The sequence below is a fragment of the Equus przewalskii genome, chromosome 8 (assembly GCF_037783145.1).
Source record: "Equus przewalskii isolate Varuska chromosome 8, EquPr2, whole genome shotgun sequence".
In the NCBI taxonomy this organism is placed as follows: Eukaryota; Metazoa; Chordata; class Mammalia; order Perissodactyla; family Equidae; genus Equus; species Equus przewalskii.
The window spans coordinates 55,021,049-55,047,649 of record NC_091838.1 but is presented as its reverse complement, the minus strand read 5'-3'; the positions used below and the strand labels follow the sequence as shown (position 1 = coordinate 55,047,649).

General features: G+C 37.1%; 1 protein-coding gene across 1 annotated transcript in view; it reads right to left on the bottom strand.

Moving 5' to 3' along the window:
• Positions 1-3,532: 3,532 nt before the first annotated feature.
• TRHR (thyrotropin releasing hormone receptor) overlaps positions 3,533-26,601 on the bottom strand; it is a 42,150-nt gene continuing 19,081 nt past the window's right edge. The window contains exon 3 of the mRNA XM_008519325.2: positions 3,533-10,837. Coding sequence (XP_008517547.1) covers positions 10,430-10,837 — 408 coding nt within the window. The 3' untranslated portion in view covers positions 3,533-10,429. The remainder of the gene's footprint in view (positions 10,838-26,601) is intronic.

Below are 26,601 nucleotides of genomic sequence, written 5' to 3'. Positions count from 1 at the left end.
ATGAAGCTAACTGACTGAAGTGAGAGATATTTAAAAAGCTCCTTGTGAAAAATCCCTACTATTCTTGAATTATAATTTGACAGTCATGAACTTTGCTAGAGATTTTTGTATGAAAGTTTGCCTAATTTTGCCATCTGAGTAATTTTTTTAAAAAAACTATCTTAATGTCAAAATAATTCTGGGGTTTATAGGGGAAACGTACTAGATAAAACTGCTTTCCTCCTGGACTTTCAATACCAACATTTATCATTTTTTTTAGTAAACCTACTATTTTGGAATAATTTAGATTTACAGACAGAAGCAAAGATACTACTACCATTTGACTTACATTTCATTTATTATAAAACAGAAACAAGCTAAGCAAAATGGTATTTGTCTTAGTCTGTTTGGGTGCTATAGCAAAATTGGGTGGCTTATAAAAAAGAAATTTATTTCATACAGTTCTAGAGTCAGGAAAGTCCAAGATCAAGGTGCCAACAGATTCAGTGTCTGGTGTATACGGGACAGTCTTCTTGCTGTGTCCTCACATGACAGAAAAAGCAAGGGAGCTTCTGGGGTCTGTTTTTACAAGGGGACTAATCCCATTTATGAGGGCTCTGCTCTTATGACCTAATAACCTCCCACAGGCCCACTTTGGGGGTTAGGATTTCAACATGCGAATTTCAAGGGGACACAAACGTTCAATCCATAATGGCAGTGTTATCTTTCATGCTTGACATTTTCAGGAAAAATTTATTACTTTGAAAGTAAAACAGAGCCCAACTCAATTCCCTTGGAATGAGCCCTACCCACCTTTAGACTGCTATTCTGCTCTGATATTCTATTGTAAACAAGCTAATTTTCCATAGTTTCTATCACACTCCTCCATCTCCACATCAACTTATTCCTTCTCATTTGCTGAGGCATTTTTAAAATGCCCCCCTTTCTGTCTACTCTACCCCACACCTTCTCTGCTCTTTCATATCTTACTACCATTCAGCTCATATCCCATGGTTTCTTCAAGGTCTCCTCTTGCTAGCATAGCCTGCAGTAATTTCTCTCTTTTCTGAACTTTCCTGGCAATTGTTGTCTGTGTTAATAATTGAGGAATTCACCATGTACATCCTTTTTTATTCTCTTGGCATCTTGAACTGCTAGTTAAGTCATGTACAGTTACCTAAATTTTAAATGTTTGCATTTTGTATCTTCAGCCAGATAGTAAGGTTCTTGAGGGCAATTCTTGTTGTCTTCTGTCTTATCCCAGCAACCTAGGAAAGTGTCTTGTACACAGCATTTCTCAGTGAATATTTGCGACTTGATATGTTTACAATTCCTTGTCTTGTGTCTGATTAGTAATAGTTAGGAAATTTTGAGTGCATACCATGGACCATATATCTTATAACTACTTTTATGCGTAATTTAATTTAATTGTCACAGTTAATGTGTGAATTAGATGTTTCTTTCTCCATTTTACAGATGCAATGATTATATGCTGAGCCAAATACTATAAATTACATAAGAGAGATTGAAGGGAACAAAGATAAATTAAAATGACAAGATCCTTTATGGTTCAACAGTATAGAAAAACAACTTTTTTCCCTGTGATTCATAAAATTTGTGCTACATTTGAAGTGTAATGACTGATATACATAGGCAATGTCAGCTCTTCAAGATTTTAGAGGGCAATCTTTGGTTGGAAATATAATGAGATCTATTCTCAGTGTCACTTTATGATGATGACATTTCTGATCCACTACTCATTAGACATCCACTTAAAAAACTGTAGCACTGATGGAACCCTAAAGCAGAGCCTCAAACAGGGATTTGGGTGCAAATGTTACATTTTGGAGGTGACCTCAGGAAGCAGAAGTGAGCAGGTAGGGAGAGTGTGACAAGGAAGGAAAAAAAGACAATGAAGGCTGTGTTTTTGATCTTGTTACTAATATGGAGAGTGGGGGCTCAATCATGTTGAAGACCTTTTAAACAACCACTTTAAAGATGCCTCAGAAATGTTTCACTAGAAAATGAGAGGAAGGAGCATTGTCCATCTGTTTTCATCCCTTGCTGTTTCAGTGTTGTCCTCAGGGGATTTCAATCCTTTGAAATCTTTGGCTACCTATGCTGAAGGTGAGTGGCTTTCCATAGCTTTGGAGAAAGCTAAAAAGCAGAGTCACCTTGGTTTGCTGGAAATGGGAGAGTGGCAATGTGTGTGGAACTGTCTACCACAGCCGTGCTGAAATCATGGGCTCCAAAGAGGAGATGTGACACAAGGCTTCACAAGCGGCTGCCACCACTGGTTTATTTGCATGGACTTATCTACATTATCTCACCTTTTATAACAAATAGCAGAGTTGGCAGTTTTGTGGAGTGAATGGAGTGATCACATTTAGTGGATTATCATGTCAGAGGAAACTGTATTGAATCATTAAGCTGAACATATTTTAAGGTTATGAATAAGTGGATGGTGTTTGAGACCGAGAACACTTGAGACTTTTAGTATCTCCATGCAATCTATACTCTTAGTAGTTATTATCTGTGGTATAGGATGCATCCTGTTTATTAAGTTTAATTCTTTAATAAACACCTTCATTTACAACCATTAACAGATATTTCTGGATGGTACACTATGTGCCAGATATTGAGCTAGTCACTGTACTTTACTGATCATGATGAGCAAAAACGAGTCTTTGTTGGTTTTTATAGCATTTTCAGGAGATCTGGGAAAGAGGAATATGCTAATTGGGTAAAATCCCACTAAACTAATTACCTTGGGGAATTGAAGAAAATTTACAAAGGTGGAGGTGCTACATGTCACAATATAGGAAAAAATGCTTTGAAAGGAATTGAAGGAATCCTTTCTTCTTCACTGAATGCTACAGTGTTTCCAATGTATTTTTAATTTTATTTTTCCCATGTTCTCCAAGTGTGAAAGAATGAGGTCGTTCGAGCACAGCTTGAGATTCATTTAAGCAAGCATTTCCTTTTACATACCAAAAGGAATTTTATCAAATGGAGTCTGTTTTCTAGAACAGTGGCCCCAGAGACTAGCCAAACCCACTTCTACACAGAGCTAAACTTTATAGTTCATGTATTTTTGCCCTGCCTATTCTAGTAAGTTGGAGATGGAATTACAAAGGTAATAGAGCAATCTGCTTTATAATAATACACAAATATTTGAGTTTACTTGGCTATTGTTCAAAAAGGGACGCTTAGAGACCTTTGAAACAATTACTTCAGCGTTACTCAAACTTCAGCCACTTGTTCAACCCTCATGGTTTTTATCTTATTTAATATCAACATTAAGTGAGCTCATTAACATCATTGACATCATGAATTTGATGAGCTAGTTGTATTTTCTCCAATACATATTAAATTTATTATTAAAATGGAAAATGTCTAAGTGTGCATTACTTATAATCATCTCAAAAAATTAGAGTGGTACCTGTTGGGTGTCACTGGATTAAAATGAAATTCTTCTGGGAAAGTGGTTTAGGGTCAAGTTACACTAAGAATGAAACAATTTAGAAGAAAAAGAAAGCTAAAAAGCCAGATCTTTCAGTTTGAAGCTTTATTGTTCACAAAACAAAAAAATGTTGGAACACACACACCGTTTCCCACAGCAGAACACATAACACCGTACTTTCTTAAAGAAGAGTCTTTGTCCTACAAGGACACAACAATTAATTCCAAGTGATGAAGTAAGTCAGCATAAAACTTTCTGAAACTGATAGAAGGAAGCCAACACATTCAGAAGCACATCATAAGCAACATGCAAGTCCACGATGTTGTCACGAGTAGTCTTAAGCTAATCACTACGTGCTTTTCAATTTCATGTTTAGTCTTGAAGCTTAAGTTCATGAAAGGCCTAGGTCCCTGAGCTAGCTCTGATCTGTAAATTTAGCATAATTGGAAAATCCACAGTTGTTAAGGACCCTTGAATAATATACACAGGTATAAATATTTTTAAATATATGGTGACAATATAATATAGAAACAAAGATATATATATGTATATATATATACATACATATTTTTCACTTGGAAAATTAAGACCATAAGAATACTTTTAGAATTATAGCACTTGTAAGACAAATAATGTACTACATTTTCTATATATAATAAATGAAATTCACAACTTTAGAAAAGAAACATAGTTGGCCTATGCGTTTTTGACTCTATATTCTAGTGTATGGGTGAATATTTCCTTATCGAACAAAAGTACAGATAGGACCTTGACTTCCTTTACTTGAAGCTTTATTGGTGATGGCAAATACTAAAAGACTAGATACCTTCCTCAATCAACCCCTCGTGAAGTGGACTTGATTGGGCACATGTCTTTAATGCCCAGAGCCTTGCCCTAAGGTTTATTTGTGTCTCCTTGCCCTCACTTGTCTTATTTTTCCTACATGGATCGTCTTTCCTTTAACTATCTGAATCAAAGCTATCCATGAAAGAAGTCCTATCTTGTCTACAAAGTCCTCCTTATTGACTCCAGGTCGTACTGACTCCAATTTTCTTCTGAAAAGCTCAGTTTGTAGTCTGAAATCACACTATTTGGCTTCCAATTATGTATGTTGTATTTCTTATATGTTTCCGTGTTAGTATGTTGTCACTAAATTGTAATCTCCTTGAGGGCTGATCGACAATGTATTAGTCTTCTTTATTTCTCATTATTAAATTAAGTGGATTATTAAATTAGGATGTGAAAGTGCAATTGAAATTGTCAAGCATTATGCATACATAAGGGATTGTTCTGACTGTGATCTAGATACTTAATGCAGTGCCTTTCTCTGAGCCAGGAGAACTGTTTAAAAGATAAAAAAGCAAATAAAAGTAGTTAACTTATTGTGAGGACATATCTACAGGCAAATTGGGCACTATCAGAAGATTTCAAAATGTATTCCTTACTTTAGGATTTGTTGATTTATTCATTCATATAACAGATATTTAGGGACATCATCCAAGTTCAGATAATTTGTGGTATACAAAGATGAAATAGTCTTACCCTCAAGGAGTTTTCCGTGTAGTTTGTTTTTTAAAAATTATGCAACAAATAAGAGACTTGAAGGTTCCACATAGGGGACCAGTACTCAGTAGTTTTCAAGGTGTGGTCAGAGGACTACAGGCATTAAAATTACCTAATAAATGAGAATCTCTTGGGGCGGGGCCAAATAAAGTGCATTTTAAGATTAGCTCCCAGATAATTCTTATGCATACCAAAGTGGGAGTGGTTTATTGTTCCTGGCTAGGGAGTAGACATTTAGCCTCCTGACTGAGGCATTTTGTGCCATTTTAGGAATACAGAGAATGTTCTTATTGACTTCTGAGTTAGGTTAGGTGGAGTCTTATTCTACTGCTATGTTGTACTTGTTTTTCTTTTCTGGAAAGTCTCCATCTTTATCAATATCAGTCTATAACCTTCTTGAGAAAGTTCATACTCTCTCTTTTTTACAAGCCAGAGAAAGCCAAATGTAAAAAAATTAAGTCCGTTATTTTGTGAGGAATGCAATAATCACTCATGATTGTTGCTTCAGGGCTCAAAGAAGTTGTAGGAGCTCTAGCCAACTCCATTGTTTATCCCATCCTTTTTAACTTTTATAATTTTCAAAGTGCTTTCATTTCCAACACTCCAGTTGAGAGCTTGTAGTAAGGACTTGACCCAGATGCTGCTTCTCTGTGAGGACATACAGGCAGTCATTATGTGGATTTGCTGTTTATTGGCCATAAAACTGTCTTTTGTTCTTGCTGGATCCACATTTGACAATTCTGACAATCTGCTGTCCCAGCTGTACTATTTAATCCAGCGCCTTTATTTTTCTAGATGTAATTTCTAAAGCATAAATCAATCACCTCATATTGGATTTACCACGAATGTGCTTGGTGTAGAAAAATGGAAACAGGCCTGACAATGTATACAAACGTTCATGGCCATTCTGTTCAAATGAAATTATTTGACTATTAAAATTAGAACCACATATATCTAGTTTACATCACCATAGTACATTTGGCGTTAATCATCTCAGTAACAAAACTATTCTCCAATGGGCAACTCTTGTAAATGAGATTTTCTGCTGAGTGATTTGAGACTATACTTATAGACCAAACATATAAACAAAAATATTACAGGATCCTATTTGACCATTCTTTTCTCCCTGTGTAATCAATGAAGGTCAGAATTAAACTAATTGATATTTCTTATTATAGTTCATAAAATAGAATCACAAACTGCAAATGATCTTTATATTAAAAGCCATCTTAAGGCATTTCCAAATAGACTTTTAACAATGGCTTCTTTGAAACATTTCTCACATGTCTAATTTGTATTCTAAATATTGCCAAACAGTTATGTCTTGAGATGATACCATATTGTCTTGCTTTTCTTCATTGGACTGTGAGCTCCTTAAGAATGGGGAGAACCTCCGTTTTCTGCAGTGGTTTTTCACATATGGAGTGTTCTTTTATTGATTTCTCACTGAAGCCTCTGAAATCCCAAACCTCTTCTTTATTCTGTGAGGAAAAAAGCCGTATTGAGCAGCTCTGCTCTAGACAAGACTCCCACCATGAAACTGGGGACAAAAGTTAAACAGAAATTATAGAAGCATCCATTTTTCCATAATTTAAACATGATTTTATGAAAGCATGAAAATGTTCAGAACAAGACATTTTCTTATAAATACACATATTTGGAAGAATGTTTATACTTTTGCTTAAGATATTTCCTGTCCGGGTTAAGTCTTTATTGTAGTCAGATGAAACTGCCCGCTCTGAGGCCGGAAATGTTTGTGGAGGGATAAGAGTTCAATAGCAGAGGAGGTGAAGGAGCAAAAAATATATTTGTCACTACAGAGCTCTGTAGAACTTCTTCGTGTGTATAGCTCTAAAAAGTTATATTTGCTCAGCCAAATCTTGGTTTTGATGGTTAGTTCCTGGAGACAGCTAAAGATAAACAGAAAACAAATTGCTGGAGATTTTCATCCTCTGCTTAGTCCAAGGGGAACAAGTGATTCCAAACTTTTGAAAAAAATTGTTTTTGAACCTGGGACTGACTAGTTTTTTCTGGATGCTCTCTCATTTACATCTAATCTCCTTATTCCACACACAAATATTCCAATCCTTTTGTGAGTTGCAGTTGAGAGGCAAAAATAATATTGAATAGAATATCTGTAGAATTCATAGAATCATGGTGAATTACTTAAAATCTCCCTTTCCTCCAAAAAAGGTTAATATTTTCTCTCTTCCATAATGTTTACAGATTTAACATAGTTTAGAATGAGGTCACTCTTTTATTCTTTAAGAGAAGACCAAAACCGTGTGGACCCAGCTTTATCAACATATATTGTCCTTATAATTCCAACACATTCTTCTGACAATGAAACAATTCAGGTATCCACCAAAGACCTAGTTATGCTAACCTAAGTTTTATGGCTATAGTTTTCCTTTGACTTTACACATTATTTAGCTCAAACCAGCCATTTGTTTTGAAATATTATCAAAGCATATTGTTCTGTACATCTAACCTGTTTAAGAATGAATATAATTTGGACTTTTCCCATTTCTCTTTAGCATTTAGAATACCTGTGTTAGAGTAAAGCTCTAGAAATAAACTCACAATGCTGATGGAGAAGTCTTAAGAGGGAATTAATGTTTGCTTGTTTTACTCATAATCTGTGCCCTTTACCTAATTACCTCAGGTGCAAGATCTAACCAAAGACACTCAGCAATTAATGAAAACGGAAGTAATAAAATAACTCGATAAATTTTATTAAGGGAGGCCCTTAGTAATATTACTTCACTCCATCAGCAATTTTTAATCTAGTTCTTTATCTTTCATTTGATAGTATATTAAGTTTTGATTATTTGTGGAAATATTTTATGAGTTAGTACAGTGTGATAAAGAATACTTTATGTCTCTTCTGTGTGAACCCAAATATCTACTGGACATTGAATGAGAACATTTAATTTCATAACGGCATTTGCTTTAGAGTTGAAACACTATGAACTGTGCTCTTCTGAATTTCCCTTGTGGTCTAAAACTAACAGATTCTTAGCAAATAACTTTTAAAAATTAAAATGGAAAAACTGAGCCCATATATTAAATTTCCAAAGGTGGGAAGAGTGTATTATGTTCTGTGTAAAACACGTAAAACTGATTGTAATTTTTTTCTATATCTGATATTACCACTCTGCAATCTATATATATTTTTAATTATTTAGGCCATCATGTCACAAGATGTCACCAGCATGTTGGCTTAAAAAAAAGGTCCCAGGTCATCAGCATACTGGCTTAAAAAAAAGAAAAAGACAAAAGAAAGACATATTTTCTCTCTCCAGCATCTACACAATTTAGGGAAGCTGCATTGATCCCTGATTCCTGGTCTTATCTTCAGAGAACTCCAGCTATAATAAGACTATGAGGAAGACAGTGTTGATTAAGTACCTACCAGCGTGCCTGAGACATGGTAGATGTTCAATGATACGGGTTCTTTTTCCTAATGAAAACATCCAATATATTCCAGTCCCCTTCATTAAGCAATTTGTGCACATGTGGGTACGTGTTTGTATGCACTTGCACATGTGCTTGTGTGATTTGGGATTAGATCAATCTGATGCTCTATCTATATGATTGTAACATTAATATTTAATCCAGGATGAAAAGTCAGTTAAAATAGATTTCCTAGTGTCATGCAGATAGACTTTTAGGATATTTCCTATAAATATTTGCTTACATTTGTTTACTGATACAGAGACAGGATAAGAATGTCTTCCTGGAGTAGACGATGCCAGTTTTCACAAAAGCATATTCTGGTCTGAGGTTCTAGATGGTAAAGTCTCCATGAAACAGCATTTTAAGACTGGAGTTTTCAAAATAGAATGATACATTCTTCATAAAGGAGGTGAGGAGGGGTAATTACCATTAGCAAAAGTTTCAGAAAAATCCACAAAATAGGAATATAGGCTGGCGAGGGAAAATGCCAGTCTATGGGACCCCTAAAGGTATCCAGTACTTTTTGACTCTTTCATTAAAAGTCAGCTAATACTGAGCCATCACCAAGGGCAATTTATACACTTGGAGATACTGACTGGTCAAATCTCAGGAGATGAGTCATTTGAAAGGGATTGACAAAGGACCTGACATTAGTCCTGGGCAGACTCACATTCATACCTCTTTAGTAATCACTGAAATAGATTTTACAGCAGGTCTAAGTCATAACTATAAAGAGACATTGATAGCGAGATGAAATCAGTTTTAGCTCTATTGAAAATAAAGCCAAAGGAATTTTGCTTTGCTTTGATTTAGAATCTGTAAACGAAAATATCACTAGCATTTGAAAAAAAAATGAGAGCCTACAAATGACAAGCAGGCAAGGAGGAAAGACAATTGTAGACAAGTGAAAATCCGTAGACTACAATGCTCAGTGGGGAGTCTTCATCTGAAAGTGTAATAGTCAGGCTTTGGCTGCCTTACAACAGTAACTAAGCTTTTGAGACATTCAGACTTTTAAGCTAGATTCAGCTAGAAGGATTCGCTTGACATGGCTCAGTAGTTTATACACAAGAGTGCTCAAAAAAGATTTTCTTCTTTAAAAGTTTCAGAGAAAAAGTAAAATCTCATTTTAATACTTGGTCTTGTCTTGGCTATACTTTTCAGTATTAATTATATGTTAGTTTGTATCTTCACAGTTATTTAATCTGGATATTTCTCCCGCCTCACCCATCATTAAGGAGGTTCAAAGTGTTGACAAGAGCCAGCTTTATGTAAAAATCAAATCTATGTCTTTACAATTTATAATTTTGACTATTTTGAGGTTTATTTTACATTAAAATTGAATAGTGATCATCTATTTTGTAAGATATAAAAGTCACCTTAGAATTTTATAAGCATTGTGATGCCTTTGTTTGTTTTTAATACAGTGAACATATTTGTTTGAAATCTCATTTTACTCAATAAATGAAATGTTTTTTCTATTTTTCCCTCTGGTTTCAGATGTTCATGAAACAGCACTATAACTTTGTTAAAATGAAATACTAAATGCAAACATTTAAACATTTGCAAAGTGCAAAATTATCAAATGTATAAATAATTTTGGAGGGAAGGGTTGAGAAATCACATTTGATAAAGTTATTATGAACAATGTAATTGATGTCTCATTTCATCTAAACTTCAAAGCCCCAGAAAATATGGTGAATTTCTCAAATTTAATGGAAAGGGCTACATTTTCAGTTTCCACTGTTTGGCTAGTTCACAGATCTGCTCCATTTTTGTGATAGTAGAAGGGAAATTTGAGTCATTCTCATGGGTTAAGGTATTTTGGGCAAGGATTTGTTGGAGCATTGGTGAAGACTTTATGGGCTCTGTCGTCACATACGAATCTTGGCTGTTTCCTCTCTTGGGTTGATCACCGCACAGATTCTCATTTACTCTGTGGTCCATTTTCTTCTAATTCATGAATCAGCTTTGGCTAAAGGTTATTTCAGAAGCCAAGCAGGTGTCATTAAAAGACACTTTCGCGGCAGACAAATAAGTGTCAGTGACAGTGATATCATCGAGCTCTGTGCTGAAGTGATCGGACTCTTTGATGACGCTGTAATTCAGGGCCACACTGTAGTTAGCGGGTTTCTCTGTCGGCTTCTGCTTGCAATTGCAGAGTTTTCTGAAGGCTGCACGGAATTTCTGGGACATGAGATTGTAAATCACTGGGTTGATGGCACTGTTGAGATAAATGCAAATTCTGCAAAAGAGCAAGAACCAATTTTCTTGGAAAGGGCTGGAGAGAAATGAGTTGACAACCACAAGAGTTCTGTAGGGCATCCATAAAAGGGCAAACAGAACTACAACCACTGCCAGCATCTTGGTGACCTGTGGAGAAATAGAGAGAAATGCAGTGCAGACACAGATAAAAACAGAACAATGAAATCAAAACACTTCCCTCCCTAGCACCTTCCAATCTTTAGTTCCCAAGAGGTAGTCGGAGACATGGACTTAAGCGCAGCCAGTTTATTTGGGAAATGATCCTAGGAAGCAGGATGAAGTGTACAGAGGAGAGTGCACCGTAGGAGGAAGAGCCCAAATAGGTGTATTACTGAGATGGCTCTCATTGTGGGCAACTACACTCAGGCTTATCTGTCCAGAGGAAGAGAGGATGGGGCATTTACCCACTGGCTGCCATCTCCTTTTGTTGAAGGTGCCCTTAGGGGCTTTAAGGGCCCTGCACTTCCAGAATTCTCCTGCCTGGAAACTCCTGGGGGCTTCAGAGAGAACCTCGCGGCAGAGAAGAGGAGAGACAGCAGGGGACAGTGGATGCCTGAAGTGATATGTTCTTTGCAATCAGGAACCATCCATCATAGCCATGGCTGAAATCAGAGTCAGGTTAAGAGTATGTGACACAGGGCACCAAAAGTGTCTGTGACAGCATTAGGAGACCTAGAGTCTAATCTCATCTTTACTCACCTTGTGTGTGGCCTTGATAAATGATCTTAATCTTTCTAAAAGCTTGTCTGTAAAATTGAGCCGATATTGCTCCACTAAATCAAATGTGTTGACATAGTTTGAAAAGGATATAGCATCTTAAGCTAAAAAGCCAATGGTTATTGAACGTCTACTGCATGTCAGACTCTATACTAGGTGTTTTACATATGTTATCACATTTAAACAAGTTAAAATCCTCCAAAATAGGTATTGTATCCTCCATTTTTCAAATTAGAAAACTGATATATGGATGCTGCTAAGTACGGTGGTGGCAGTTGTAGAGTCTTAGAGCTGAGATTGTCACCTGAATCCAAAGCTTTTGCCCTTCCCAACGCACAGCTTTCCTTCAGGGTAAAGGGAGATGGAGGACAGGGAAAACAAACTCTGGAATTTTACGCAGAGCTGACCCTACTCCTAAGTACAAGCAATGTACAGGAGGCGGGAGAATAGGTAGGATGAAATTAATACCCAAGATTGTCCAGGGACAAGATTATCAATGAGCATAACCTAGCCAATTCTTCTCTCACTCATCTCTGTGCTCGGTAGGATGCTGGGGATTGACTTGAACTCAGTTCTATCATCCAGCTTTGACTCTATAAGTGGCTTTAAGGCCATGATGAAGTCATTCATCTATACTTTTGTTTCTACATCTGAAAATACTCCTGATCATAATAAAGATACTGAGAAAATAAACTGAAATAACAAATGTAATAAGGACTTTGAAACATTAAAGCATTATGGAAATATTACACTTTGATTATGACAATATAAACAGACCATAATATTTCAGCTATTTGAACGGTGTGTTAAAATTGTAGCAGTGATTATCTTTGGCTTGGGGACATAATAAGTGATTGCTTCTCTTCAAAGCAACACTTTACACATTTTAAAATAAGTTTTCAGTTATCTTTAGTCTCTCACAGAGTTTGGGAAATCTGTTTCCTCAGCCTAGACTTTCTAAATGTTCTGAGCTTGAAAACCACCCAAAACATAAGGAACTGATTCTTCCTCTCTCATCCCTCTTAACCTCCCAGCTGTTTCACTGAAGTCCCCACCAGCAGTCTCTATCTTGTTCTGGCATCGAAGGGGATCCTGTTTTTAGAGAGAGCTTTTTAATGTTGTTTAGTATAGAAATAAAGATGCCACATCTAGACACCTACTCTGTCATTAGTATTTACTATAAATTCAGCTCCCAACCTTCTACTTGATTCTGGTAATAGAATGCGTCTTGGTCTCCTGTGCTAGAATACTTCCCTTTTTTCCTTAGCTCTCCTAGTCTTCTGATCCTAGAGCTCTGTTTTATGCTTAATCACATCTCTTCCACCCCAACTAGGAACTCCCCATGACTTCCGCATTGTGGGAATGATGCTAACCTCTTGCTATCTATAGTAATTGCCTCCTTCCTTGGCTTTCCAAATATCATGTGCTTTAAGACTTCTCATCTATCTTTGAGCCACTACTATGTCTTTTTAAATGACCCCATTACTTCCTTGCAGTGGCACATCTGAGCAATCCACCTACTCTCCAGTTACTGGTTTCCTCTGCTCCCAGGGCCATTTTATCACGTGCTTGAAGCTCTCTCTGCCCTCCAAGAATGTGCCCCAAGCCCTCCTGTGTGCCTCACTCACTGTTCCCTGAACTTCTCTTCTAACTCAGTGCATGTAGGATTAGTTACACTTCGTATTTTGCTCCCTGGGGGTAGAGAAGTTGTTCAGTGGGAAGGTGTGATTTTCACATTGGTTCATGCAATACTAGGTGGAACATTCCAGAGATTCTGATTTCTTTCAGAGATAAGGAGGATCTACTCAGTTGAGATGTTAGCTGAAGTCTGATTTTTCCTAAGCAGACTCTAATTGGTACTAGGAAATCAAAGGCTTAATTCAGTGATAAATATTCTGAGCTTTGGAAGGAGCTATAGTAATTATCATCTTTATCGTCATCATCATCACTCATATCCTTGCCTTCGTCCCCTGCCTAGTACTCCAGGTTCTCTGACGTCAGGTTACTGCTTCATACTTGCCAACATCCTCCCACTCCCTGCCAAGGACTAAGCATCCTACAATGAATCCCTGGCTTGATTTACAATTAGGTCATTACCATCACATCTGAGTCCTTTATGATGGCCCATCACGAAGATATGTCAACATTATCTTATTTAACGATCATAAGAGCCCCATGTGTAAGCTAGTTATGGTCTGTTTTGCACATGAAGAAATTGGGGTTTAGAGAGTGTACTTGATTTGTATAAAAGACACGTAGGTAGTCAGTGACAGAGCCATGATTCAACTTAAGGCTACTTAAGGCTACTTTGCTCTCTATGAAAGTCTTTTGCATTTTCAAGGATGAGATTTCTACTGCATTATCCCCATTATGGTCACCAAAAAATTTAACTCCTTCTGAGTATAAATCCAACACACTTATCACTGCTAAATTTCTGAACTTAAGGTTGAATTTCATCTATCTTTATGTTTTTCTCTACAACTGTCACATGAAACATTGAATCCACATTTAATATCTACATACCTCTTTCACTTAATGTCAGTGAGGGAGCAGCTTTCATTGCCTTAAAGAAAAGCAACTTGTTTCAAGGTTACTGTTTGGAGGTTACTATCTCTGCCATGTACTTCCACAGCCCCTGGGCATACTTTGACATCACTCCCAAAGCTTTTTATTGCAATAAGCTGCATTTGTCCACTTCTCCAATAGATGGTGAGCTTCTTCAGGGCATGTGCAAGTTTGTCCATTTCTCTGTCATCAGGTGTTTAGTACAGAATGTGACATAAGATAGCCCTCAATAAATGTTGAATAAATTCAGGAATGGGAAGAATTATTTCCAAATATGTAACCATGATCCTTTTCTGGATTTTAATACTCCAATCTACTGTTTGAGTATTTCTGCAAACATTTTGTTTTTTAATACTAAAAAATTCTTTTTAAATTAAGGTTGGTTAATTAGTGAAGTGAATCCTTAACACATTTCAGCTTTTTGTTTGAAGTATATTTTAAAAATTTGAAGGAGGAGTGAAATGAAAGAAATATAATGCTGTTTCTAAGACTGACCTAGAGGAAAATATATCTCTAGTGGGATGATAGAGAATACATTTAATCCCACTCATAATTATTTTTGGTAAATTCCAAATATCTTTGATGGAGCTTAATCACTTTCTAAAATGTTCACAAATTTTTAGTGTAGCCATAGCTTGGATTTTAACAACTCTTAATATAGGAGCAAACACCTAGAAAGGAAACGTCCTGGAGACTGTCTTTCATACCCAATTAATTTCACTGTGGTTGCCGATGTTTTATTTCTGTTATTTCTATCCCAAATAAAATGATAAAAATGCAAACTTGAAAATATCTTTGGGCCATTGTTTTTAAGCACTGGCATTTTTGCTGAGGCAATGCGTGGGATATGAAATGAGATGAAAGATTGCTTCTTTGCAGAAGCCTCTGCCCCAGGTTGTAAACGTCCTTAAAAAACAGCCTGACACAATCTTCAGGAGAAAATGATCTCACAATATATTTTTGATTGGGAAAGAATCTATTCATTCATTCTAGGAGATTCATTTGCAATCCTACTGTGCACCAGTCAATGGCCTGGCTCTTGAGTATTTGGCACTGATCCAGAGAGACATCGCCAATGTCTTCATGTATCTTAGAATCTGATGGGAAGTTATAATACAATGTGATAAATGCTAAGACAGAGTAAAGTTTTGGTTCTATGAGAGCACCTGAACTGGACTTGGTATTGAGGGTGAGTTAGTGAGGACTTTTTGGTCTCTGTGACATCTAAGTGAAAATCTGACGGTAGAGAGGCAGGATGTGTACTCCTGCAGAGATTAGGTGTGTGTGATGATCTAGAGGCACGAGATAGTGGGGCATATCATGGGGACCAGAAGTATGCAAGTTCTAGTTGCGGACCATGTAGAGAAGTGGAGTGATCTCTTTCTCTAGGAAGCTTGTGAGAACCATTTTATAAAAGTCATCATTTTTGTATGACTATGACGAGGTGATGTCATACTCTGTGAGGTGCTTGGTTTGCCATTGCTAGGACAGAAGGAGGGATGGAGCTGCCAAAGGAGATACAGAGTGTTGAGTTCTGAAAACGTCAGTTCCGTGGAGCCGTTTTAGTCAATGAGGAAGTAGGCAGCCATTTTTGCATTGAGGGCAAGGAAAGGAGGCTGTAAAAATCAGTTGATTAAAATTTAGTGTTTAAAGAGAATTCATGCAGAGATGGTTTGAGGGGAAGAGCAGGGTTGGAACAGCAGGGTCTAAGCTCTGCCTTTGGCCACCATGGTGAAAGGTTATCTTTTTCATGAAGATCAGCTTAAACTTTTTAAATCATGCCCCACCATATATATTTTAGTCTTCACTGCATTTAATTATGTGGAACAAGTGGCATATAGCTCTCATAAGAGAGTTTGGATTCAGTCCTTCTCAACACCTCCTTTCATAATCTTTGTGAAACCTCTAGACAAAGACCCTATTCAGGGATTTCTTTTCTTCCCCCCTTTTTAAAATGTGAACTGGATAGATTTCTATGTGATTGTTAAAGTTGAGATTATGGTTCCTTGAATGAGTGCAAGCTCAGCTCTGCCTGTGTGTGCTGCATGTGAAAAAAGAGAGGTTAATTAGGTTCTCTATTCTGGCCTGCTGAGGAACCTTGTACCACTAACTATTATCGGTGTTACTAGCACTATGACTTTTACTACAAGTTCTAAAACTAACTAATGTTTGTACATTGCTTTTTAAAAAAAATAGTGTTAGATTTATAGAAAAGTTGCAAAGATAACACCAAAAGTTTCTATCTACCCAATACCAAAGTCCCCGTTATTAACATCTTACATTAGTATGGTGCATTTGTCCTGATTAATGAACCAATATTGATAATTTTTATAGAGAGTTAGTTAACTCCATTCTTTATTCAGATTTCATTAGTTTTTCCCTAATTTCCTTTTTCTGTTCCAGGGTCCCAGCCAAAGTACCACATTATATTTAGTAATCACATCTTGCTATATTTCTCTGGGCTGTGAGAATTTCTCTAACTTTCCTTATTTTTTGACGGCCTTGATAGATTTGAGGAGTACTGGTTAGATATTTTATAGAATATCCCTTAATTTGAATGTAGGTGATGCTTTTCTCATGGTTAGAATGAAGCTGTGGATTTAGGGGAGAAAGGCCTCAGAGGTGAATGTCATTCTCAAAACAATCTATTAAGAGTGCATTCTATCAACTTGACTTATGACTAATGATGTTAACCTCGTATATTGCTTTATTGAGATATAATTTACATATAATTAAATTCATCCACTTAAAGTATACAGTTCAAGGGTTTTAATATATTCACAGAGTTGTGCAACCCTTATCACAACTTAATTTTAGAACATTTTCATCATCCTGAAAAGAAACTCCATGCCCATTAATAGTCACTTTCTCCCTTCTCCCCACCTTCCCTAGCCCTAGGCAACCACTAGTCTACTTTATGTCTCCATAGATCTGTCTGTTCTGAACACCTCATATGAATGGAATCATGCATTCTTTTGTGTATGACTGGCTTCTTTCACTTAGCATAATGTTTTTAAGCTTCATCCATGTTGTGGCATGTATCAGTACTTCATTTCTTTTTATTGCTGAGTAATATTTCATCCTATGTACATACCATATTTTATTTATCTATTCATTTGAGTGGCTTCCACTTTTTGCCTATAATGAATAATACTGCTCTGAACATTTATGTGAATGCATGTTTTTATTTTTCTTGAGTATACACCTGGGAATGGAATTGCTGAGTTGCATATTGCTTTTTAAGTTACAAAGCATTCAAGAATATTAAGCATTTAATCTGGAACAATTTGGAGAGACAATTATTACTATAATACCTAGTAAAAAGTGCCAACTGATTTTATAGGCATATTAGGACTCAAGAAAGATACAGAATAAAGACAAAACTAAAACAGTTGAAACACATTCTTAGGCTGCTCTTGAAAACTGGAGAATAACTACAAGGCTGAAAAACATAAGTAAGAGGAAACAGGCATTTTGGGGGAAAATTATTATTTATTTGTACCAATAAAACTTTCGTTTATTGGGAAAGCCTCTTTGGAATGAATGTAAGAGAAATAGAAGTGGATAGCAATTACAGATATGTCTTTTGAGAGTTTGGCTGGAAAAGGAAGTAGTAAGATAGAAGGATTGCCAGATGGGGATGAAGAGTCAATTTATTTTTTTTAAAGATGGAAGATATAACAGCATCTTTGTTTGCTTAGAAAATAATCCTATCGAGAGGGGAAAATTTATGATCCAGGAGAGACAGGAAGGAGACAATTGGAGGAACTATGTTCTTGGCTAGGGAACAGCATCCAGTGCACAAGTGGGCGAGTTGGCCTCTTCATAAGCGTATGCACAGAATTACTTTTTCAATATCTGCCCCTTTTTTCTTAGCCATACTTGATCTAAGAGCTCAAGACAATGCAGGAGAAAAATGTCTCTTTTTGGGTCAATATCCTGAATCCTGAATGGAGTCCCAATAGCAGGTAATTGCTTAATTCCTTGGACTTTCATTGCATTGGTACTTTCATTGTCATCAAATCATTTTGTGTTCATAGCCATGTGACATCTGTGGGACAGGTATTATTCTTCTTTCCATTTCATTGATGAGGAAATGGAAACTGAGCTCAGAGAAGCAGAGAAATAAAGTCATACAGCTCGTATGTTACTAGCAAAGTAGTTATTGAACTAAGGTCATTTGACTCTAAATCTAGTTTTCTTTCTGGATAATTACAAAACTCAACATACATAGTGAGTTAAAGACTTCTAATTGCTATAAATAATGTTTATGAAATATTTGGAAAGGATAATATTGTTGGCAGGAAACATTGGTAACCCTGGAATCACATGTGGTATTTTTTGCCCCAAATTGGAGTGCTACATTTAGAAAGTACTGTCTAGGGAGAAGAAAGTTGTCATAACAAGGCAGATAGGAATCCTTCACACCAATCTATTTGCTAGGGAAAAATAAAGAAAATTAAAAATGCGAAAGTAATAAAATGGAATAAAAAGAGACAATGGAAACTTCTGTTTTTTGGATCATAGCCCAGTGAATAGCATGTCATTTATGAATATCTGGTTACATGAGATCTGGGGACATTTTGATTAATTATCACAAATTAGTTTATTAGTCTGCCTAGCAGGTCGTAGGGAGTTGATTGATATCTCAGTTCTCTGAGAGACTTAGTTGGAGTTCTTGTACTGATTCAGAAGAAAATTCTGATTTTTGATTTTATGTATGATTCAGAAAAAATTCTGTGCACCATCATGTGTCTTGCTATTTTCTGGGCATTCTTCCTTGGGAAATAAAAATTGTGGCATAGAGCTTCTGTATGTCAGTGAATGGCAAAGTGTAGCGGCTAGAGAAGAAAGAGCTGGAATTGGTGTCCAGCCTCGTGGTTTCACAATCCATCTCTGACTCTGAGCAAATTGGGCAGGTCACATGACTTATGTCTGAACCTCATTTTCCTTAGTTAGTAAATGCACCATCTGGATTCCTCTCAAAAGTCTCTTCAGTTTGAGCATTCTAAGAACATCTAACTTGTATGTTACTAATGGTAACACAATATTCAGACATGTTTGTGATCATTTTCACATAAGTGGATTTTGTTACTTGGGGGTTACAAGGCCAGGCAAAGAGAAATAGTACCTGCAGAATATGTATCGCTCAAGGTGCTCATAAACTAGAGAAATAGATTTGGTTCCTAATCACAGTGATTGTCAGTAATTATCTTAATTTCTGCATTCACAGAGGGGATGCATTTTTCTGAAGTGCTGAAGAAATTACTAGAATTCAGTTTAATTTTCTGTATCTAACTAAGAACATGGTCCATCTCTAGACCCAGGACCTGGCTTCTCGACCTGCTATTATTTTCTCTTTTAAAGTTCATTATAACTGAAATATTGTTTTGAAGAAATGGAGTTATAGAAAGCTATAGAGGTATCATTTAGAGAAGAAAGCAAATATTTGAATCCTTTTTAAGGAACACTGTCAATTTAAAGACTGAATCTACAGAAGTTTTAAAAGGAATGGTCAGACAAAAATTATTTAATAAAATATACCAGGGCTCATTCAAATGTATGGCTGTCATTTAATAGCAGAATATCTAAATTTCAGGGCAATCTTAAATACTGAAAAAGCTTTCTTAGGACTAGAAAGGCAAAGCCATAAAACAGGAGGTGACAGACTCATCAGTAAACTGGTATTTGAAGAACATCTACCACTTTTATAATGAATGGTCTTCAAGAGCATCCTAGTGAGTAACTTTAACTTGTGAATAGGCTCTTGGGCAATTTTGGATCTCACATTCTATAATGCCAAAGCTCTGTGTTTGGCTTCACGAGCAACGTACATCAACAATCAACTTTTATTGGACCTCTACTGCACAGTAAGTTGGGAAAAATCCTTAGTACATATCCTGCCATGTAATAAATGCTCAATGCGCAGTTGAATTATTATTGAATAAATACTTATTTTTTGCAAGTGTTAAAATATAATTGTGGGGGTATGTGTGGGTTTAGGGCCATTTAAATTAGCAAAGTGCTCTAGTTCTTGTACTTCTTGGCTGAAATATTCCCATTTTCAGAAGTGTACTTCCTTCTGGGCACTTTTTCTTGGTTAATGAATATAAAACAGTTATCCTTTAATATTCAAACACGATTCTTTGAAGGGTAACAGTACGTTCTGTTTGGAGCCTGTTCATGTTCTCCTGCCTTGCAGCAAATTAACAAAGTGTTCTGTTACTGAAAATATTTTGCTCTCAGATGGCCTTCGGCAAAGTTATCAATGATCCTTTGCATTTTGTTACATTGATTGAGCCAATTGAAGGATAAACTTGACTAGACAATTCTATAAATCTGAATTTAGCTGAGCTTCTACACTGACTGGGGGCTCTGGGATTTTCCTCTTGCAGATTGTTCTGCTTTATTTTGACTAAGTGTCTGGACATACTCTTATTAAAAGACAGTTATAATCAAGGTGAGGTGCTTTATATCTTGGAGTGAGATCATTGGTGGGATTTAAATTGAAAGATGGGGCTGGAAAAGGGCTTGGAATCAACTCAAAGTCAGTTAAAGTATATTAAAAGTGAATAAAGTCTGAGTGGTGATTCATGGTGAAGAGATCACGAGCTGTCACAGCTTGCCTGGTGGATTGCTTATAAATTTCTTGACAAGAGGCCACCTAGGGATACTAATAGATGGGCTCTTGACTCCACCTGTGAAGTACTATATCTAAATGTTCCTTTCAGAATAGCCATTCCAGCAAGAATTACTGAGTGTTTTCGGGGCTCCACTCTAATTAAAAATGTCCATGAAAATATTAGCAGAGACTCACAGTAGAGAAGCTTTTGTTGTATTTGATGATACTTGAGAGAGAAGTAGTCATTAAGAGAAAAGTAGGGATTAAGAGAAACAACAGTGAGAAAAGATTTTGTAAGTGTAAACTTTTAAGTGTGGTGTATCCAGTGAAATTGCCAAAAAACTTTTCTCCACAATTCTCCACAAGTCTGAGGAAGATAGACTTGCCAAGCAAAGCAGTTTCCTGAGTGAGATATTTGTGGGGACAAGAAACTGGACTCTACATCCCAAGAGGGCTGCATGTGCCAGTAGAATCACAAGTTGGCATTGCTGTTGGTAACATACAAGAGCAGAGATGAGAGCTGGAGTTACAGGATGACACATCTGTGTAGAACACGATGTGACCCTTCCTCTGTGATGCCTCTAGTAAAATTACTCCAGTAAATTATTCCAGTAAAATTACTAAGCATCACCAAATACTAAATGTGAGGCACTTCTTGTGGAAAATGGACAGAGCTCTGCCTCCAAGTCTGATCTGGGATGAGCCCTCAAAGCCTGTACTTTCTTTCAAGGGTAAAGTTAGAGAGAGTCACAAACACATGAAGAGTGAAAAAAAATGATGGAACAGTGAACTCTCCTGGTTAGTGGAACTAGAGATCAGGGATCAATATACCAAAACCTCCCAAAGTAGGAGAGGCTCTGAGTGGTTGTAAGTCTCTGAGAGTCTATGTTAGATGGGGACTGTGCAGTATTTCATAATGTGTTTCAATATAGAATGAGGAAAACGGGATGCAAATGGAATGTATTCCAATCTAGCAATCAGAATTAACAGGTGAAAGAGAGGAAGAGAATTAAGATGGATATATGAACTGTCTACTATGCACTAGGCAATGCACTTTGTATTTTCTTCATGACAGCCCTACTTTATCTACATTTTATGAGGCTAAGACTGAGGCTGAGAAAAGTCATATGCTAATAAATGAAATCCTCGCTTAAAGGATGTATATACTTGTCTCCAAAGTCTTCTTATGCTCTTTACTATAATAAATGAATTTGGGGAAGAAATATTTTTTCTGAAGTTTGCAAAACCAAAAAACAAAACTTGGGTTTAAAGGTTGGAATTGGTGAAGGCTGTTTTTGAGAGTGGAGCAGGGATAATGAAAAAACAATTCTTGTTTCTACCCAAGGGTTTCTGCCTCCGCACCTAGCAAAGATATTCCTGTTCACACTCTGATACTAAGTCCTGATGGAACAAATCTTTTGAATGTTTCTGATTTCAGGGTTGTTCTGCTAAGAGTGCAAAACAATTGTGTGCTGGGTAATATTTGCAGCTAGACTTGAGGATTAGATGCAAAACTTTCCACAACACTGGAAACTATTGTGGTGTGGAGTTTTCTGTATTGATCGCAGAGTCTGATAATGCTGCCTGATGAAAGGCTGGCTTCCTCCTGTTGCTTGGATGATGTTTTCTTGTTCACAGGAGGAGAATATTTGGAAACATGCTGGGAAGGGAAAAACTCAGCTGGCAGAATTGGGATTCAAATTCTAACAACATCTCAATTTAGAAAACAAAATGTCATTCTAAATTCTTTCATGAGCCATGCTGGAACAATGCTACAGTTCATCTGCCGTGGGTTGAGTGAGCTATTTAGCCTTTTCTTAGTGTTCTCTCTTCCAGGTAAACTATTGGTGAATAGCCAAGCATGTGGAAAAGCTTACCTAACACTTCTGGCTTTAGTTTTATTATCTTTGCTTTCTAGGTTATGTTTACTTCTCCTGGTCGTTTTTCTATCTAGAACCAGGCTTTGGAAATTGTGAATGAAGCATCTTGGCTGGGAATCCAGTTGCTAGCTGTAACACTTGTATGAAGACCTTGATCCTTTCTGAGGGAGGTGTTCCCCAATCTCCTCTCTCCACTGTGCTTCTCTGGCTACACAGCTCGGTAAGGGTGACGTTGTAGACTGTCATACAGATGAGTGATCCCTCAGCTGCTCACGCAGCAGGAGATGGGAAATCAATGAGAATATTTTAAAATGTAAAATGTGAATGATGGCGGGGTGGGGAGGTCATCTCTAAATAGAAGTCCAAGCTCTCAGGGCTGCCAAACTTTTCCTTGGCATTTAGTTGTCTTGCTTCTAAATGTCTTGGACAAATTCCCTTCTCATGGGGCTGAGAGCACCTGAGATGCAGCCAACTCCTTCCTGACCTGTGTCTCTCCCAGGAGAGATGGCCTGTTCCACGCTGGGGTCTGTCTGGAGTTACAGAGCTGATTTTCTAGCTGTCCCCAAAGAACTCACAGAGACAGCCCAAATGGAGAAGATATGTTTCTTTCCTTCAGCAAGCCATAAATTCAGCATCTTTCACTGATTTAAGCTTTCCAATGTGCTAAACATGGGACTCAGAATCAGAAGACTTGATTTGAAATCTCAATTTTACCACTCATTACCACTCAAAGCCTTCTGAGCCTTGATGTCTGTGTGTAATATAGGAAAAAAATATGTTTGAAGATTAATTGAAAGGAAGACGTTGAAAGCATGTTGTAACACACGCTATACATTTCTAATATAAGGGGATGTTTTATTCCTTATCCTGTCTTGAAATCTGCATCCTTGGTAAGAAGTGTTTATATCCCTGTGTTAATCCAACAGATTGAATCAAGCTTCTTTGCATTTATCTGCTTTTTTTTCTCGGTGAGGAAGATTGGCCCCAAGCTAACATGTGTTACTCATCTTCCTCTTTTTGCTTGAGGAAGATTGTTGCTGAGCTAACATCTGTGCCAGTTCTCTTCTACTTTGTATGCGGGAGACTGCCACAGCATGACTTGATGAGTGGTGTGTAGATCCATGCCTGGGATTCGAAACTGTGAACCCCGGGCCGCCAAAGCAGAGCACACAAACTTAACCCCTATGTCACTGGGCTGGTCCCCACATTTATCTGTTTTTCACCTGTTTGACTAGAAACCTATATGAATCTACAAGGTGTGCGATGCAAACCATGGAATGCTGGCCCTTTGCCATGAGGCCTGTGATTTCACCACAGATTATTAAGTCCCAGAGTCTCTTTTTGATGATACTGTCCAGGTTGCTTTGTAGTATTAGTATAGCGGATAAGGGAACAGACTATGGAGCCAGACATAGCTGGATTCTAATGTTGATGCTGCCTCTTACTAGCTGCATGGCATTGGGCAAGACATCTCGCCCTTCTAAGTCTCAGTATATTCATCTGTGAAGTAGGAGCAAGCATAAAAAATAAATGGGGTAAGTTATGTAAAGCACCAGCATAGAGTATAGTCTTCAATAAATGACAGCTGATTTTACATTTAGAGTGGTAAGGTTTCCCATCCTGTGGGAAAATGTGGAGGATTTAACCAAATGACAGGGAAGCCTTTGACAATAATAATAATAATACCTTACTGAACACTTCATATGTCTTAAACATAGTACTAGGGACTTTATTGAATTATTTAATTTTTACAGTATTTATGAAGTAGGTATGTTCTTCGTTTAATAGGCTAAGAGAAAGATCCCCAGAGGAGTTAACATTCTAGAGAGAGTGATGGGTACTAACTCTTCCCCAAGTTACTTTCTCTCATGTCTCTCTGTATGTTTTGTTTGTACTAATGGTCACATTCTGAAAGGATCTTGTTGCTTCATTTGTTTACCTGTTATTGTCTCTCTTTCATCCCTACAATGATGACTCCTTGAGGATCCTTGCCCTACTCTGCGTGCAAGGAGCAACATGTAGGCCTGACATCTGGTGGGTGCAATGAATATTCACAAAATGCATAAATGAATGAATGATTGAATAAAGAAACCATTCAATAATGGTGTTCTAAATTTTGCTTCCGCTGCGTAGTTCCATGTGCTTGCTTGATACTTCCAACCCTAATCACAAATGCCATTGTTATTTTGGGTCTGATTTCTTTTCTGATATGTAAGACCTTGATGGCAGGAGTAATGTGTATTGCATACTTTTATCACTAGCCCCTGAAACAGAGTTTGGCATCAAAAAATACCTCAAGTTAAAAATTAAAATCAGTGTGTTAAGATTCAATCTTAAAAAGGGGCATGATAGATCAGACTGGAATTATGGTGAAGAAAACTTTCTGGGGAACAGTCTGTTATTCTGTAGAAGTAAAGAATTCTTTCATATATTCTTACGAAGAACTTAGGAAACGCAAAGAGCTAAGAAGATGCTAATTCAATATAGTTTATGCTGAGTTCATTTCCCAGTGCTGGATGTTGATTGACACTATGTTAATATACACCGACGTAAGGTCGGGTTAGCATCCAACAGACACAAACCTCACTTTTGACAGGCATCCTTCCTATCTGTCTGCTGTCACATTTAATTATCTGTGGCTTCTCTATGACTCATGGCACTGCAGAAAACCGTTTCTCTAGATGTTGCTCTGCATCTTAAATTTGTACTTTCGGAGCCCACTGAAATCAAAGATTCTCTCATATAATTTTCTTTAGGGGATATAGAGTCAAGATGAAGGCAGGGACTACACTAGCTATTAGTTTAGGTTGCTTGTGATAAGCTTGAACTTTCTTGCTTTTGGTAATTTCTTCCAATTTACCAATGTCAGAGACTCGTCTTTACAGCAGTCACTCTGTGTGGTATCCTGGTTCCAGCACTTACCAGCTGTTGGACTTTGGACCAGTTACTATTTCTGAGTCTCAGTTTCCTCTTCAGTACAATGGTAAAAGGAATTCTACCTATCTTCCAGGGTGGCTGTGTGGATAAATGAGATGATGTATATGAAGTGCTTATGCAAGTGCTTGGAGTATAGTGAGTTCTAGAAAAGCGAAAGCTATTTTCAAACTAATAATAGAAAACACTCATTGCTCACTGTGCACCAAGCCCTGTTCTAAGTGCTTCATTTACATATTAGCTCAGTTTATCTCGACAATAACTTCGTGAGGAAGGTACTATCGATATTGCCATTTTACACTTGAAGGAACCCATATGCCACCTCCAAGCAGTAAAATGGATTTGATCCAGGCAGTTTGCCCCAGTCTGTGCTTTAAGCACTCTGGCTGCCACTGAAAAGATGGAAGTCTCTTGTCTCATCTGTCCCTAAAAAAGGAAGTGTTTCTTATTCCCCAGGAGAGAAGACCCAGGGAGAGATGGCCATGCTTTCTCTTACAAAATGAAGAGAGCTAACTCTGTATTTGGGTAAGGGAACATTTGTCACAATCCTCTCTCAATCTCTGACCTACCTCGAGGTCCCTATTCCTGCCACTGGGAAAGGTTTCAGCTCTGAATTAGAACGTAGAGTGCATTTTCTTTTAGAATAAGTCTTATAAACTTTTATGAAATATAATTGAATTTTGACACTAATGCTATACTTCCTGTGTTGAAAGCCAAATGACTTATGTAGGCCAGCCTGATGTTTTAACATTTCATCAATGGGAAAAATCCTGTTGTGTTACGCATTGACTTACAAATGACGTTTGCTAGTGCCTGCATATAGAATCAAAATACCTCTGCACTCGGAAAATGGGCTATTTATTTGATATTTCTGACTACTCTATTTAAAATTGTACTCATCCTACCCCAGCATTTCACATCCTTCTTATTGCTTAATTTTTCTCCACAATCTGACAAGTCACAACCTGATCTACTATGTGTATCTGTTCATGTACTGTGTGTATTTATTCCCTGTTTCTGCCTCCTCCTTAGAATGTAAGCTCCACAGGGCAGGGGTTTTTGTCATATTTGTTCATGACTGTGTTCCCAGGGTCTAAAGCAGTGCTCAGAACACTCAAGCAGGTGTTCAACACATTTTGTGGAATGAACGAATC